This window comes from Bidens hawaiensis, unplaced genomic scaffold (genome assembly GCF_021521415.1).
Source record: "Bidens hawaiensis isolate Kalapana, Puna unplaced genomic scaffold, B.hawaiensis_p1.1 tig00027752_1, whole genome shotgun sequence".
NCBI classification, from domain to species: domain Eukaryota; kingdom Viridiplantae; phylum Streptophyta; class Magnoliopsida; order Asterales; family Asteraceae; genus Bidens; species Bidens hawaiensis.
Window position 1 is genome coordinate 64487 of NW_027494493.1, and position 13575 is coordinate 78061.

The 13575-nt window shown below is 36.9% G+C and overlaps 2 protein-coding genes across 2 annotated transcripts; both read left to right on the forward strand.

The window, feature by feature from the left end:
• The first annotated feature begins 1164 nt into the window (after positions 1-1164).
• LOC143575801 (uncharacterized) lies at positions 1165-1890 on the forward strand. The gene has a single exon (XM_077060076.1). It carries the CDS (start codon positions 1165-1167, stop codon positions 1888-1890), a length of 726 nt encoding a protein of 241 aa, XP_076916191.1.
• Positions 1891-11564: 9674 nt separating this feature from the next.
• On the forward strand, positions 11565-13575 carry LOC143575811 (F-box protein CPR1-like). The gene has a single exon (XM_077060082.1). The coding sequence runs from the start codon at positions 11567-11569 to the stop codon at positions 12635-12637; it is 1071 nt and encodes a 356-aa protein (XP_076916197.1). The 5' UTR covers positions 11565-11566; the 3' UTR covers positions 12638-13575.

Consider the following 13575-nt stretch of genomic DNA (forward strand, 5'->3'; position numbering starts at 1 on the left):
TCTACTTCCTTTGACATATTTGTACACTATTGAGTGTCAGAGAGGACTACCTCATTGGAACATATTGTTATGGGTTGACCCGTTAAACAAAATAACGACCGCTGAGGACATTGACAAATACATCAGCGCAGAAATACCTGATCTTGTGTCAGATCCTGAACTTTATAACATCATCTCAGAATTAATGATGCATGGCCCATGTGTAATTGCCCGACCTACATCTCCATGCATGAAAAAAGGATCTTGCTCAAAGAGGTTCCCCAAATACTACGAGTTGACAACGCCAATCGAGAAAAACGGCTAAGCACAATACAAAAGACGTGAGACAAGGAATTCAGTTGTCAAAAATGGTGCTTCATTGGACAATTATTACGTCATTCTGTATAATCGGCTTCTATGCTTGCACTATCATGCTCACATAAATGTCGAGTATTGTGGCTATAGTATGTTGATAAAGTACTTATTCAAGTATATATCAAAAGGGAATGACCGCATTGTTAGTTTAATTCAAAGTTCAGATGATGTGGTGTTTTCCAGCTATGTGACATGTATTAAGAGTTTATTTGATTTTTGTTTATTTCAGAACATGTTTATTTATATAGTGGGTTTAAAGTCCTAGTATTTTGTTACCATGCTTGTTTAGTGGTTAGTTAGTTGAAGTCATGATTTAGTAGAGTCATGGTTAGTTTTCTTATTTTATCTTGTATTTAAGCAGCTTTCATTAATGAAAATGATTTATTCGAATCCCAAACAACTTGTGTTATCCTTTGATTACCCAACTTAGTGGTATAAGAGCACACGGTTCTTGATCAAAAGTCTAGTCTCGATTTGATTTCATGGCATCTTCATCATCAGCGTTTACTTAGAATTCCACTCCGGTGTTCAAAGGTGAGGGTTATGAGTTCTGGAGTATCCAGATGAAAACAATGAAAACACTGCTTCGATCAATAGGGTTGTGGGAATTTGTGAATTAGGGTTGTGCTGAGCAAGATGCAAATGCTGAAAGATTGAGGAACAATATCAAGGAAGATTCAAGAGCTCTGTCCTTGATCCAATAAGGGGTGCACGACAACATATTCTCTCGCATCGCTGTTGCTTCAGGGTGATTTGAAGGTTCTTACTGTCAAGCTGTAGGGGCTGCGAAGGGAATTTGAGACAATCCAGATGAACGAAAGTGAAGGCATCACTGAGTTTTTGTCCAAGGTAACGACTATTGTGAAAAACAAACGAGCCTATGGAGAGGTTGTGTCCGATCAACTGGTTGTTGAGAAAGTACAACGAAGCTTGCCATATACGTGGGACTATGTGGTTACTACAACTGAAGAATCAAAAGACTTAACACAATTGTCTGTTGATCAACTCATGGGGTCATTACAGGCCCATGAGGCACAAGTCAATAGGGCAGTTGATGTGGTTAAGGAAGAACATGTTTTTCTTACAGAAGTAGATGAAATCCAGTTTGTTGGCCATGGTAGAGGAAGGGGTCCAGGCCATGGATGTGGTCGTGGGCGAGGTCGTGTTGGAGGCCGAGAAAGAAGGAGCATTCAATGTTATAACTGCAACAAGTTTGGACATGTTAAGGCTGACTGCTGGGCTGAACCACAAACATGTGCACCCTTAAATGAAAATGATCCTGAAAAAGAAGAAGGTGACTTGTTCATGGCTGTGGACCATGGTGTGTTCGAAGATAGTAAGAAGGATTATACTGAGCAGCTGTGCGTGGCTACCAATGGCGCCTGTGGGAACATAGTTTGGTTCCTGGATAGTGGTTGTTCAAACCACATGAACGGGAACAGGTCGTTGTTTCAAACTTTTGATGAAACAAAGAAGGCAAAAGTGAATATGGGGGAATGGAAAGAGCATACACATTGCGGGTACATGCAACATTAAGGTAGAGGTTGCACCAGGAAAAACCAAAACACTTTCTCATGTGTAATTCTCTCATTCCCCAGTTACAATCTGTTGAGCGTGGGGCAATTAATGAAGGGAGGATACTCATTGCTATTTGATAACGGTGCACATGTCATCACACATAAAGAATCAAGGGAACACATGTGTAAAGTAAAAATTATTGCCAACAATGTGTTTCCGTTAAATGTCACTCAACAGATGAACACAACCCTTGTTGCTGTAGCATCGGACGATCCAACAATTTGGCATCTCAGGTATAGGCATTTTCAAGAGAATGGGCCTCATGTACTACACAACAAAGCCATGGTCTCTGGCATACCACCTGTTAGATCGTTGGGTTATTGTGAAGGGTACATCTATGGTAAACAAACAAGGTGCTCTTTTCCGTATCATGCATGGATATCGTCTTATGCTTTGCAGCTTGTTCGTGCAGATGGACTAATGCCCACTCAATCTCTTAGAGGTAATCGTTATTTCTTTATGTTAACTAATGACTACACACATATGAGTTGGGTCTTCTTTATCAAGAAAAAGTCTGAAGCATTTAGCAAGATTAAAGTGTTTAAGGCCAAGGTTGAAAAAGAATGTGGAAAGTATTTGAAAACTCTACGCACTGACCGGGGAGGTGGGTTTTGTTAACATGAGTACTCTTTTTGTGAAGAAGAAGAAGGCATTCACATGGAACTCACGACTCCTTACTCACGACTCCTTATACCCCCGAGAAAAACAGGGTGGCAAAAAAGAAAAACAAAACTGTGGTCGAAATGGCAAGATGCATGCTGAAAACAAAGATGCGAAGCCACAAATTTTGGGGAGAAGCTGTGTCCACTGCAATTTATTTTCTTAACAATCTCCAACCAAATCCATTGATGACAAGACTCTGTTTGAGGCATGGTATGGTATAAAACCCCCTGTAAGTCATTTGCGTGTTTTTGGATGCATTGCTTATGGTTTAAAACCGTCACAGCATAGAAACATGCTTGATGCAAATTTGTTGGGTACTGCAATAATTCTAAAGCCTATCGTTTGTATGATCCTCCAAAGAATATAATCATAACATGTTGTGATGTGGTATTTAGTGAAAGGGCATTTTGGGAAGATGATGGAACAGATGGTGGTCAACCAAATGTTGCACACGATGAGAATGATGATGCCTCTCCAACTGAGGAACATCTCAATAATGATGTCCAAAACAATAGAGGTGCTGAGGCAACTGAAATAGAAGCAAGTGATTTAGAAGGTGAATCATCTTGTGTTCGCACCTTAGATGATATCTACCGAAATACTGTCGAGATTAGAGTTGATAATGTATCATCTCAGTTTGCCTTGTCTCTGGTAGAACCATGTTCATTCTCAGAAGCAGTGAAGCACACGGAATGGGTTCAAGCTATGAAGGATGAACTGGAATAATTAAAAAGACACCACACTTGGACCTTGATAGACCTACAACATGATAAAAATTTCATAGGTTTGAAGTGGGTGTATCACACCAAAGTTGGTTCTGATGGGAAAGTAAACAAGCACCAAGCTAAAATTGTGGCAAAAGGGTACATTCAAGAGTATGGAATAGACTTTGAAGAAACCTTTTCACCTGTGGCCCACTTTGAAACCATCAATTGGTTATTTCATTGGCTTCCCACAACAGGTGGAAGTTACACCAGTTTGACGTAAAATCTGCGTTTCTCAATGGACCCTTGTTGGAAGAAGTCTATGTTTCTCAGCCTCCAGGTTTTGAAGTTCAAGGTGAAGAAGGGAAAGTATACAAGCTGCATAAAGCCTTGTATGGCCTAAAGCAGGCTCCATGAGCTTGGTACGGTCGCATGGATGCTTATTTTCAGGCTCAAGGGTATGTGAGGTCAAAAAATGAGCCAACGGTTTATACAAAGAAATATCAAGGTAACAATTTGATTATTATATGCTTGTATGTAGATGACATTATCTATACCAGTTCATCCCAAGAACTGATTAAAGAATTCAAGAGAAATATGATAAATGAGTTCGAAATGAATGACATCGATGAGTTAAGGTACTTTCTTGGGCTGGAGGTAATCAAGAAGCGTAACGGGTTGTTTATTACTCAGCAGAAATATGCGTATGATTTGCTTGACAGGTTTGGAATGTTTAAGTGTAAGACAGCTCCTACACCTATGAACATGAATGGCAAGTTTCAATTAAATGATGGGAGCAAGTTAGTTGATGAGAAACAATTCAGGAGCCTTGTTGGTGGTTTGATCTATTTGACTCGCACAAGACATGACATTGTGTTCTCAGTCAGTCTTATCTCAAGGTTCATCCACAAGCACTCTTCAATTCATTTAGAAGCTGCAAAAAGAATTCTACGTTATGTTGCTAGTACAATTAAGTATGGTATGTGGTATGAGGCATCTCATGAAGTTAAACTTGAGGGATTTTCTGATAGTGAATGGGAAAGTTCACATGAAGATCGTAAAAGCATTTCAGCTAGCATGTTTACTTTAGGTTCAGGTGAAATTTCATGGAGTTCGAAAAACAATATGTGGTGGCATTATCTACTTGTGAAGCAGAATACATTGCTACAAGTTCAGTCAACTTGGTTAAAGAAGATGTGAAATTTCATGGAGTTCGAAAAACAATATGTGGTGGCATTATCTACTTGTGAAGCAGAATACATTGCTACAAGTTCAGTCAACTTGGTTAAGGAAGATGCTACTGGAGGTAGGTTATGATCAGAAAAGGCAACTGTGATATGGTGTGATAACAAGTCAGCCACTTTCCTCACGAAGAATCCAACTTCCACAGCCGTATCAAGCATATTGATATTCGTTTTCACTACATCATAAATTTAGTGGAAGAGAAAGAAGTGGAGTTAAAATTTTGCAGAACTCATGAACAAGTTGTGGATATCCTTACTAAAGCCTTGGTCAATATTATATTTTCATTTTGAGAAACAAGCTGGGTGTGGTGGAAATTTGAATTAAGGGGGGGATGTTAGTTTAATTCAAATTTCAGATGTCGTGGTGTTTGCCAGCTAGAATGTGACATGGATTAAGAGTTTATTTGTTTGTGGTTTATTTTGTTTATTTCAGAATGTGTTTATTTATGTCGTGGGTTTAAAGTCCCAGTATTTTGTTATCATGCTTGTTTAGTGGTTTTTAGTTGAAGTCGTGGTTTAGTAGAGTTGTGGCTAGTTTTCTTATTTTATCTTGTATTTAAGCAGCTTTCATTAATGAAATCTATTTATTCGAACCCCAAACAACTTGTGTTATCCTCTGAGTACCCAACACACATACGCTACAGAATTTCAAAAACTCTTCCACCTCCTATCACACCTCAACCACAGACAACATTCATATCAATGAGATAAAAAACTTCGTTGAGGGTCGTTTCATTTTTCATCATGAAGCATCATGGAGAATGCTTAACTTCCCGATACACGCTAGAAATCCAGCTGTACAAGTTCTGTCTGTAAATCTGCAGAATATGCAAACTATTTCTTAAAGACAATGATCGCCTATACAATGTACTGTCAAACCCTATTGCAGGATACACTACACTTACCGGGTGGCTTCATAATAATCGTCACGACAACAACGGGTTCCACCTGTGTTATATAAACTACATTTCGGTGTACAAGTGGGATGCATCAGGAAAATGTTGGATACGCAGATCATCTACCGAAAAGCCCGCTATAGGCAAACTCACCTACATACATCCGTCATGTGGTGAAACATTTTACTTACGGATGCTTCTAGGTCACCAAAAAGGCTGCAGAACATTTGAAGACATCCGTAAAGTAAGAGGCCATGTATGTAGTACATATCATGACGCGTCTGAGAAACTAGGGTTATTTGGAGACGACCAAGAATGGTCTTCTGCGTTTAACGAGGCAGATGCTTGGGCAACTGCATTAAACTAAGAACCCTTTTTGCTCACATGTTGCTTTATTGTGGTGTATCTAAACCACTCGATCTAGCTACGGAACGAACAATGGCAAAAAAATGGCAGACGATATTCGTATAACACAACGAATAGCCAATGATGAGGATTTGAAATGACAGGTGCTTTACAAAGTAGAACTATAACTTCACATAACTGCCAAACCATCAACATTATCTCAGTATGGACTACCAATGCCTAATGAACAACAACATGCTCATTTAAGAAACATGTTGCTCATGGAAGAGAAAAATTGTGACATGCAGCAGTTTGAAGTCGAACACAATGTCTTTAAAGGTCAGCTAAACACACAATAATGTGAAATTTACGACTACGTGACAACGACTCTAGCACCAAATGAACAAAAACTGGGTTTTGTATACGGCCATGGCGGCACCGGAAAGATGTTCCTATGGGCAACAATTGCATAAGGATTTCACTCTAATGGCAAAATCATATTGGCTGTTGCAGCATCAGGAATTGCATCATTGTTATTGCCGTTTTGAACGACTGCTCACTCACGATTCAAAATTCCAATAGACCTAACCGATGACACAACATGCGACATCAAGAAAAACTCACATCTAGCTCAGCCAGTGGCGGATACAGAAATTTTTTCATAGGGGTCGGTACTCAGTTAACTATCGTTATATAAATTTTCCCATCCTGGTTTGACCGTTCTGGTCGGGTCAAATCAGTATATAAATTTTTTCGTGCGGTTTGGTTGTTCTGTTCGGGGTAAATCGGGTTGGATAATCTAAAAAAAAGATAAACCAACTAAATATCATAGAACAAAAAAAAGTACGCGAAACGTCATTTAAAAGACATAACTAAAATACAATGTATTTAAAGTTGTTTTTTTAAAGGTTTTTATTTTTTTTAAGTCCATAACATCATATAATTTGACATCTATAAACAATTTCTTTCTCAATGAAAGACATAGTATTAATACACATATCGAATTTCACGTGCTTTATTGTTAAATTTTTTTAGGGTTGTCTGTAGTTAAATATAACAAATACAACTATCGTTTCTCCTTTCATTTTCTTAATCTTATGGCCTATAATACTTTTCCATTGGGGTCGGAAATTTTCCGCTATACACACGCTCAATAAAATTGGGTAAAAAACTGTTAAAAACTAATATATTATCTTCTAAATATAAGAATAAATACTAAAGAAAAAAAAATTAAATACAACGAAGGAAAAATGGAAGTTCATTATATCAAATCTAACTCTAAAATTAAAACAATTAATATATATATAATGAAATAACTAAGAGCATTAGAAACGAGCTTCAAAGCCCGAGGTCCGTATTGACGTGGGCAATGACGGACTTTAACTCCACGCACTAACCTGCATTGTGGGAGGAAGTCCGGCTCCAAAGTTTGCAGTGCCAAACTAGTCCCAGACGAAAGTGGTCCCCTCTGAATACTATTTATAATAAATAAAAAACAAAAAAACAACATAAATTTTGGACATCTACTTGTAATATATCGTCGACTTTATTGTCCTCCTACGGCTACCAGAACACCTGACGCCATAATTTTGGTCACGACCTATTTTTGGTGTGTTAATACAAGTGGCACAACAACAAAATTATCATGAGATTAACTTGTTTATCTTATAGCAGTCGATGATGCTAGTATAGAAACACAATAGTCCTTGGCTTCAAGAAAAATGGCTGCAACATTTTCTATTTTCATCTTTCACGTTCTAGGGTTTTATAACACAACTAGATATTTTGGGTTTTGGGCTAGATTTTAGATAGCCCGCCATAATTTTGGTCCATGTAGTTTTTATTTTTAATTGTAGATTTCAATAAAAATATATGTCTAAAAATATATAAAGATATAGGAAATATAAAAAAAATAAAATTGTTTTAAAAGCTATTTGATTAAATTAACTCTAGTTGTAAGTGATGATCTGGCGGGTTGTGAATGTTTGTTGTTGTGGAAGAAAGTGAAGGTTTTTGAGAAAAGTTTGAAATCTAATGTGACAATGACGTGACAGTTTATTAAGGTTTATTGTTGTGAATGCTCTAATAATATTTATGATCACTCGAACATTTACTTTTCAATTGACCCACTGTAACATCTTGAAAAATACCATATTTACTTTTGGGTTAAAATGTCAACTTTGAAAATAGAAGGACCCAAAAATAAATTTAATGATAAATATGGTAAAGAAATAATATATATGGATTATATTAAGTTAGAAGATTTGATATTAAAGAAATGAAGGAAAAAATTCCATCATACATGGAAATGAGTAAGAAACTGAAATTCCATTCAATAGGTATAGATAAGGAAGATAAACTTCATCCCACATGAATAGTGGGATAAATTTATTGTTTTTGAAAGTGGAAGCGAGGCCAGGAAGTGACAAGATATAAAAGTACAAGGACTAAAGTGAAAATTCTTGATTTCAAGACCCATCGCGATACGCGATGGATCAACGGAATAACCTATCGCGACACGCGATGGGTACATCACATTGCCCCAGGATGGGCGGTGTCGCGATACGTGATCGCCCAACCTTCTGGGTCAATCATGACACGTGTCCAGCCATGTTGTGCCACGTGTCAACACGTGGCAGGTCTACTAGGTGACCAATCAAGCCTAGTGGGCGGCGTCGCGATACGCGATGGCCGAACCAAAAGTTCCATCGTGATAGGCGATGGAATATTATATTCAGAGGCGGTTAAGCGCTCCATCGCGCTACGCGATGGATCTCATTTTAACCCATCGCGTATCGAGATGGGTCACAATCTCAACCCTATAAAATAGGGGTGTCGGGCTCTGCTTTAGGCATCCCAAAATCCCACTCCACTATCACTTGTCTCGACAATCGTGCCTCGACCCCGACTTTCCAACAATCCGCTCTCGAAGTACGTGCAAGTGTTGAAACTTTGTTTGTTTGTATTCTCGTTTACCCGCCGACAAGTAGAAGTGTTGCCCGTGTCAAGTTTAGGCATTTCTTATAAAGCTAGCCATACAAGGTCGGGGTACTGCCCGATTGTGTTATTATAAATGTCTTAGACCCTAGTCGGGGGTATAGTCTATACCTTGATAAAAAGGTGAAATATAGTTTTATAAGACAAGGGTATAGATAAAATATTATTTCTTTATAATTATAAGAATTTTATAATGTTTCTTAGCAACGACGAAACTTGATATATAAGTTTTTTCATGAAGAAGAATCGTAATATTTTATGAATAAATGTTTTGGACTAAGGTTCCAAGTATAAAGAGATAATTATCAAGGTAATGATTATGCAAATAGACTAAAGGTCTAAAGCTAGATCGTTGATCTAGTATTTATACTTGGTTATTCTTGTACTATAGGTATGAGGTAACTTCAAAACAAAATCAGTGAATACGCTCAATCTTTTGTTTTATAAGCATAATTATAAATGAGTCATTATATAAAAGTTTACATGGGATAATATCCCTAAAACTTTAGTATCTGCTAGCAACTGGGCTAGTTATACTTGTGTTTTGATCCTTACACTAGTAGAAAATATACCTTTAATGACACGCCAATCATGACATACAATAATTTTATGACGTGTAAAAACCGCGTATCACTAAATATTGTCATCTTTTATAGAAATTTGAAGAAACAAAGACACATTTGTTTGTCAATGTTTTGGTGTCATAAAATGTTTTTTTATTTTAAAAAACACTGCTACACTTTGAGTGTGTGTCATCTTTAAGTGTCACTTTTTAGTTTTGGTTAAAAAAAACTAAGGACAAAACCCCTCTTCATTTCATCGACCTCTCATTTTAGGGCTCAATCTCACTTTATAATTTCTCATCATCTATCCATCATCGATCTCTCATGGCTATCATCATCGATCTCTCATGGCTATAACCTAATTTCATCATCGATCTCTCACTTTACGGCTCTGGCTTTACAATTACGGCTCTGGATCTAAGGATTTGCTGCGTCTAATTCACGATTACGGCTCTAATTACTCATTGTTTACGGTATAATCTCTTACTTTTTGTGTTAAATTGGGTCATAAAGTGGCTTTACGGATCTGCTGATGTATAAATTGTTTAGGTTTAAGAGTATTTTATGTTTTAAACAATTACAGATCTGCTGATGCATAAGTATAATCTCTAATTACTCATTGGTTTTGCTTAATCTCTTGTTGTGGTATTATATAGGTGTTTAGTGTACTTAATTAACTCAATTAACTCATAAATAGTTAATCAGGCCGTGATTTTTGAATTGAATTAACAAAATAATTGTCGTCTCTTGTATGCTATTTACAGTAGACATTCAAAATAATTTACAACTAATATTTTGAATGTCTACAATTTACAAAATAATTGTTAATTTTGTTATGCTATTTATACGAGCTTAATTTGTTGTTAACTGTGTTGTATATAGGTAGCCTGATTACCTTCACAGGTGTGGTTTTTTGAATTGAATTTGTTGTTAACCGTGTTGTTTATGGAATGGAGAAACATTCTTACTCATTTTAGATCAATTTCCGCCTTCAATGTTAAACTTAAGTTGGTGCATAAATTCTTGTTAAACTTAAATAGGTTCACTATTCAGATTATTTGGAGATGCAGAATTGTTAGGTTTAATATGAAGACATGTTCGTTCTTATGTTTCTAATAGGGGTGAGCAAACTGATAAGGCCGGACCGAACCGAGTGTTAACCAACCCGACCCGAAACCAAAAAATAGTTAAAATCCATAACCGATATCAGATTCGTGTAATAAGTTAAAACGAAACGGGTCAAAATATAGTGTATTAGAATTAAGCCGTTCATGTTTTAAAATTCAACGGTTCAAAATAGGAACAAAAAGTGAAACGGGTCAAAATATGGTATATTAAAGTGAGATGGGTCAAAACGCAGTGATAAGTATTAAGCGGTTCAGATAGTGTATTAAAATTCAACGGGTCAAAATATAACGTATTGATATGTAAACGGGTCAAAATATAATGAATTGAAACAAAACATGTCAAAATATGGTGAATTAAAACGAAACGGGTCAAATATGGTGAATTAAAATGAAACGGGTTAAAATATGATGTATTTAAAAGAAACGGGTTAACATATGGTGTGTTAAACTGAAACGGGTCAAAAATGAAATTGGTCAAAATATAGTGAATTAAAACGAAATGGGTCAAAATATGGTGTAATAAAATGAATCGGGTCAAAACATAGTGAATTAAGCGGTTTAGGCAGTGAATTAAAATTAAACCGGTCAAAATAGGAACTTAAAGTGAAACTGGTCAAACGGGTCAAAATATGGTGTATTAAAATGAAAGGCAGTGAATTAAAATTAAGCGGGTCAAAATAGAAACTTAAAGTGAAACTGGTCAAACGGGTTAAAGTATGGTGTATTAAAATGAAAGGCAGTGAATTAAAATTATACAAATTATAGAAAATATGTTTTAGTATATGGTGCAATTGGGGACCTAGGGTTTTGAAAGGCTGACCTTGTTTTACTACTCATGATGCTGCTGTTTTGGATGTTAAGTTGGTGTCGGATGTTCCGGTTAAAGTTCTTCCATCGCGGGGGCACTCGACTAGTTATGAAAAACAAGAATAGGGGTTAAGTTTGGTGCAACCTATGGATTAACCACAAGTAATAAAAACCAGACAACCCAAATATCTCACTCAGTACGGTGCCGTTTTGCCTACTATTACTGTACACAATGTTTTCCACATAAAAGTGTAAAACCCTAGAATTCTTTCGTTCAGCAAACATCAAATGTCAGACAACGTGCCTATTGACATCCAAGAGAACATCATCAAAAGGCTCTCTCTCAAACCATTGATTCAATGCCGATCGGTATCCAAAACATGGAAGTCACTCATCGACAGCTCTCGTTTCATTTCGGAATATAACGCCCGAAACAAACAACACCTGCAGCATCATCTGCTTGTCAGGTATGATCCCAACCATAACATTAGTGAGCGAAAATATGTTTCAGTTGTTGATGATGATGATGATGATGATAAGGATACCTTTCCCAACCAGAAAATTTCCGTTACTAAACACCCGTTAGTTAACATGCTTATCTCTCCTGCCATATTCGGCAGCTCTCATGGCTTGGTGTGTGTGTACGGTGTTTATCGCGACGGCGGTGGTGACGTAACAGTACCGATGGCTGTTATTTGGAATATTTCTATTAGAAAAGCTGTTGCTGTTGTCTTGCCTAACGTGGCCGATGTGAAACAAAGCATGTACGAAGTTCTTTTAAGTTTCGGGGCTTGTCGTGAGACTAATGATCCGAAGATTGTCAAGATCACACAGATTAAGAATCGGAATGATGTGGAGAGTGTAACTTGTATTCCTTATCAGGTAGAAGTTTTTACGTTAAGCACAGGGGCTTGGAGAAGTCCGTGTAGCACTAGCAATCTTCTTCGTAAGTCGATTACACTCGGCCGTAGACAAGGTGTGGAAGGGTTTTGCTATTGGCTTGCTACTGATAGGAGTGTTGTAGATGGTGAACTTGAGTCTTATAATCTCATTGTTTCATTTGATCTGACAAGTGAAGAGTTTACAGAAATAAGCCTCCCAGATGATCTGGTAAACCGGTCTCACAGTACTTTGTGCATCTCTAATCTAAGGGAGTCTCTTGTTGTGCTTGAGCGTGATGAGAGTGAGTGGGTTTATAATGTATGGAGGATGGAGGATGGTGTACCAAAGTCGTTTACAAAGCTATTCACTATTTGCGCACCCAGTGCAACAATACTAATTAGCGTACTGGAATTTAGGAAGAGTGGTGAACCTATATTGGAAATTTCAGGACACCATCGTGGCCCGTTTGACGCTTAGGTATCGGTTGTTGTTTATGAACCCAACTCAAAACACATCAGCAGTTTTGGATTTGATGGAATAGGTTTATTTCGTGTGTATCCCTACAAGGAAACATTACTTCTGCTTGATCAGCCAGAATTTACGGTTTATGACAATGGTAAAAGCTACATTGCGAAGAACGGAAGTCTTTTGAAGCATACATACGACGCATGAACCAATAGCTTGAAAACACTTTTGCCGCTCTAATTATGCAACACAAGATGATCTTCAAATATCAAGATGACGTGGTTTCAATATATATCTCTCTCTTCATATTTGGTATTCTCTTTAATCATTCCTTGTTTCAGAAACTGAATTTTAGTTATCGTATGTTTAATTTTAAATTTGAGAAACTGTAATATCTATCTTCCCCTAAACAATTCTTGAATTTGGCATGTAAGATTGGAATGTGGATTATGGTGGAAATGAAAAGATCATATGTTTGTTAACTGCTGATTTTTATCATGTATAAGTATTAGAGTTTCATGGACTTAGCTGTCCACTATTAATGTTCTTGCTTCTCTTATGAAGATAGTGGTTTGAAACATAACTTAAAACATGCCAAAATAGCCATTCAATCTTAAGGAGACTTTAATCCGGCTTGTTTTGCTATTTATGCATGATGCTATACCATATGTAGATGAAAGTTGTATATAGAAGGAATGTGTGTTGGATTTCTGTTTTGATACAATCCTGCACTATATATGAAAGCTATAATAGACAACATATTATAAAATAACACGCATTAAGAACTAGAAGGGTGACAACATATTATCCTGCACACCGCTGACACATTGATGTTTTGGGATTTATATAAAATCAGTTCATTCTTTGTGATTTACTACATGGTTTCTCAGTCGGTTTGATTCTGATAATTTGTGTTCACATTCGAAAAAATAAACGAATCACAATGCAGG

Excerpts from the sequence above, each read along its gene's own strand:
- LOC143575801 (XM_077060076.1), top strand. The coding sequence starts at position 1,165 with ATGAACGAAAGTGAAGGCATCACTGAGTTTTTGTCCAAGGTAACGACT.
- LOC143575811 (XM_077060082.1), top strand. The coding sequence starts at position 11,567 with ATGTCAGACAACGTGCCTATTGACATCCAAGAGAACATCATCAAAAGG.